This window comes from Saprolegnia parasitica (assembly GCF_000151545.1).
Source record: "Saprolegnia parasitica CBS 223.65 unplaced genomic scaffold supercont2.902, whole genome shotgun sequence".
Lineage (NCBI taxonomy): Eukaryota > Oomycota > Saprolegniomycetes > Saprolegniales > Saprolegniaceae > Saprolegnia > Saprolegnia parasitica.
In genome coordinates, this window is record NW_012157296.1 from 1 (window position 1) to 2915 (window position 2915).

General features: G+C 59.9%; 1 protein-coding gene across 1 annotated transcript; it reads left to right on the top strand.

The window, feature by feature from the left end:
• Positions 1-1366: 1366 nt before the first annotated feature.
• Positions 1367-2758, top strand: SPRG_17989 (hypothetical protein; the record flags this gene model as incomplete). The annotated part of the gene is made up of 6 exons (XM_012357415.1): positions 1367-1711; positions 1788-2012; positions 2064-2095; positions 2154-2292; positions 2341-2607; positions 2657-2758. The coding sequence occupies 6 exons, from the start codon at positions 1367-1369 to the stop codon at positions 2756-2758; spliced, it is 1110 nt and encodes a 369-aa protein (XP_012212805.1).
• Between the last annotated feature and the right edge of the window lie 157 nt (positions 2759-2915).

Sequence of the window (2915 nt, forward strand, 5' to 3'; positions counted from 1 at the left end):
TGCACCTTCCGCCCCAAGATCCACCCGGCGCCGGCAGCGGTGCCTGTGCACGAGCGCCTCTCCAAGCCGCGCCACACGATCGTGGCCGAGCGCGCGGCCGCAAAGGCCGCCAAGGAGCTCGCAGGGTGCACGTTTCGCCCTACGATCCACGCGGCGCCACGCAAGGCGGCCGTCACATCGCCTCTGGCGACAGCGTGCCCTCGCCCGAGTGCGCTCGCTCGGACCGTCGAGCGCATCCTGCGCGACGCACGCAACAAGCAACGCGCGCACCAGGAGACTCTCGATTATGAACCATTCATCTATTTAATAATACCACAAACAACATGCATCTAATCAACTTGTAATGAAATGTACTTTTTGCGACGTTTGAACTGATAATGGTAGATGCTAACAAACGTGCTAAATGTACAAGTCTTAAGCGGGCGCTGCAAAGACAGATCCAGTGCAGAGTCTTCATTAGCCTGGACCGCGTACACCTGGGTAGGTGTGAGCGGGGGTACCGTTGCCAGCTTGGTGCAGACGCGCTAGAGCAGGTGCGCGACGTCGCCATTCGGTGCCATGTGGTCGGCCGATAGACTCGACGCCGAGGCGTCCAAGAGCACGGCGACGCACTGGAGTAGCTCGCTTGGTGTATCGTGTGGCATACCATACGGACCGATGAAATAGGCTGCGTACAAACGAGCTCGAACTACAATCCTGGCCCGACTTGCATCTACCAGCGTCCACACACATGACACGCACGACATGATGTACATGACGTGGCACCAGCTCCGAGCTTCGAGCTTCACTCTCCAAGACGTCGATCCACGGCCGTCGCAGAAACGAATCACTTTGTCCTAGTCTGTGGACAAGTAAAATGTTCGGCCATCGAGCAAATACAGGTTATGAGCTCAAGAGAAGTGCCCGCAGGAGCTGTGCCGCATGGCACGAAGTCTCTTGACTCTATGAAGACGTTGCGTAGCCCATACAAGACGTGCGCCGAGCCTCTCGTCCACAAGCCCGTCCCCGACGAGCGTCTCCCCCCACCAAAGTTGCGTGCGTGAAGACATGCGTGCAGCCCTGGGTGACCGATTGGTCGACCGCTGCAAATCACAGCGCGTCCCATTGGGCAACTCCACGCAGAGCCCCACGCCTGGCTTACGAGGCCAAGCATGCACTCAACGAGGCGAGGCCGTCGCTACTGATTGCATCCCGCTGACGGTCCGCTCTTGAGTTTTCAAAGTCGAGTGTTGGTCGAGCGCGACCGACATCTACGACCGTGCACCTCCCACAAGATCCTTCAACCAAGACCAAGACCAAGAATCTGACGCCAGCGAAGAGGCTCACGCGCTCGCCCCGCGAGTCCCAGGTCAACGCCGCAGCCGCGATGGACCTCGACAACAAGCTGCGCGTACATACGATCGAGGTCGACACCGCCTCACCTCGACACGACCACCCGCGCAAGTGCAGCGCGTACCAGGTCCTTTTCTCGAGTCCTCAAGGTGGCTACGGCGACATGGTCTGCAACCAGTCGCCGAACCTCCAGAGTTTTCGCCTGGACAAGTTTACCGGCGAGGCAAGGTGCCCCGGTCTCGGTTCACTTTTCGCCGACCACATGGTTCAGTTCGACGCCGCAGTGCACCGCAACGAGTTCTTCCACTGCACGACGTGGACGGACGAGCACATCTACCATGCGCTCAAGACGTGTCTCGGCCCCGAGCCCGCCGATTGGGTATGCGCGAACGAGGCCGTGTGGATGGCCGCTCACGACCTCATCCTCCGCATCACCGAGCACTACGAAACTCGAGGACGACCAAGTTTTCGCCCTTATGCGCAAGGCCAAGCGCTACGGCGATACGTGGGCCTTGCACGCTCATTACACGCGCAACCTTCCGAGTATCATCCCGAGCAGCACCGTCCTCGACATCTTTTGCAGCTACGCGTGTCCCGAGCACTTGCCGTTGCTCCTTGGCCACATTGATGAACGCCGGCGCAACGATGCCGCCATGCTGGACGAGCTCGTGCAGCGCCTTGTCACCGTTACGGCGCCAGGTTTCTCTTGCAGACTTTGGTCGAAGCGACAGCCGCGCAACGACTGCCGCCACGAGATTATGCCGTGCGCCAGGACGAAGCGCGCGAGGCTGCGCACACAACGCGAGTGCGACGTGGACTAGAACGGCACGCACCATCGAGTCCGACGCCATGGTGATCTGCGCCAAGTGTCAGGACGACGACAAGTGCGACGCCAAGCGCTGCAACGAACGCTGCGCCAAGCGGGAAGACGAGCGAAGGTGGAACCATGAGCATTGCTACGTCCACTGAGTCCAACCCGCCGAGGACGACGAGTGTCCCGACGGCCAGAGTCGCGACGTCGAGCGCCAGGTTGAACAGCGCGATGACGATGATCCGCGCCAGGACAACCAAACCGGCGATGACGACCAGCACGATGACAAAGCCCCGCGCCAGAACAACCAGGATCAGGACGACACCCCGCGTGATGACGCGACGAACCAGGATGACGCCAAGCGCCAGTCCAACAAGCGACGCGACGAGCGGCGGTACCGCAAGGACGACTGCATGAGCATCCACGCCGATCTCGCTCCTCGCGGACCAGGACGAGGAGATCATGTACGACCTCAAGTAGTACCTCGAGGCGTGCGAGACGCCCGTGCCAAAGGAGCTCGCACACCATGCGATGGCCAAGGCGCCCGCCGGCGCGCGCGACGACAAGGGCAACGTCATCGCCAAGACGAAGCGAGACACCATCAGCTACTCGTAGTAGCCTCGCAACATATATATAATATATTGCCAGCTACTCGACTCGTAAGCGATCAGTACGACGCATCGCGTGCACATGGCGTCAGAGGCTTAGAACCTTGGACACGGTTGTTAGCATCTAGCATTATCAGTTCAAACGTCGCAAAAAGTACATTTCA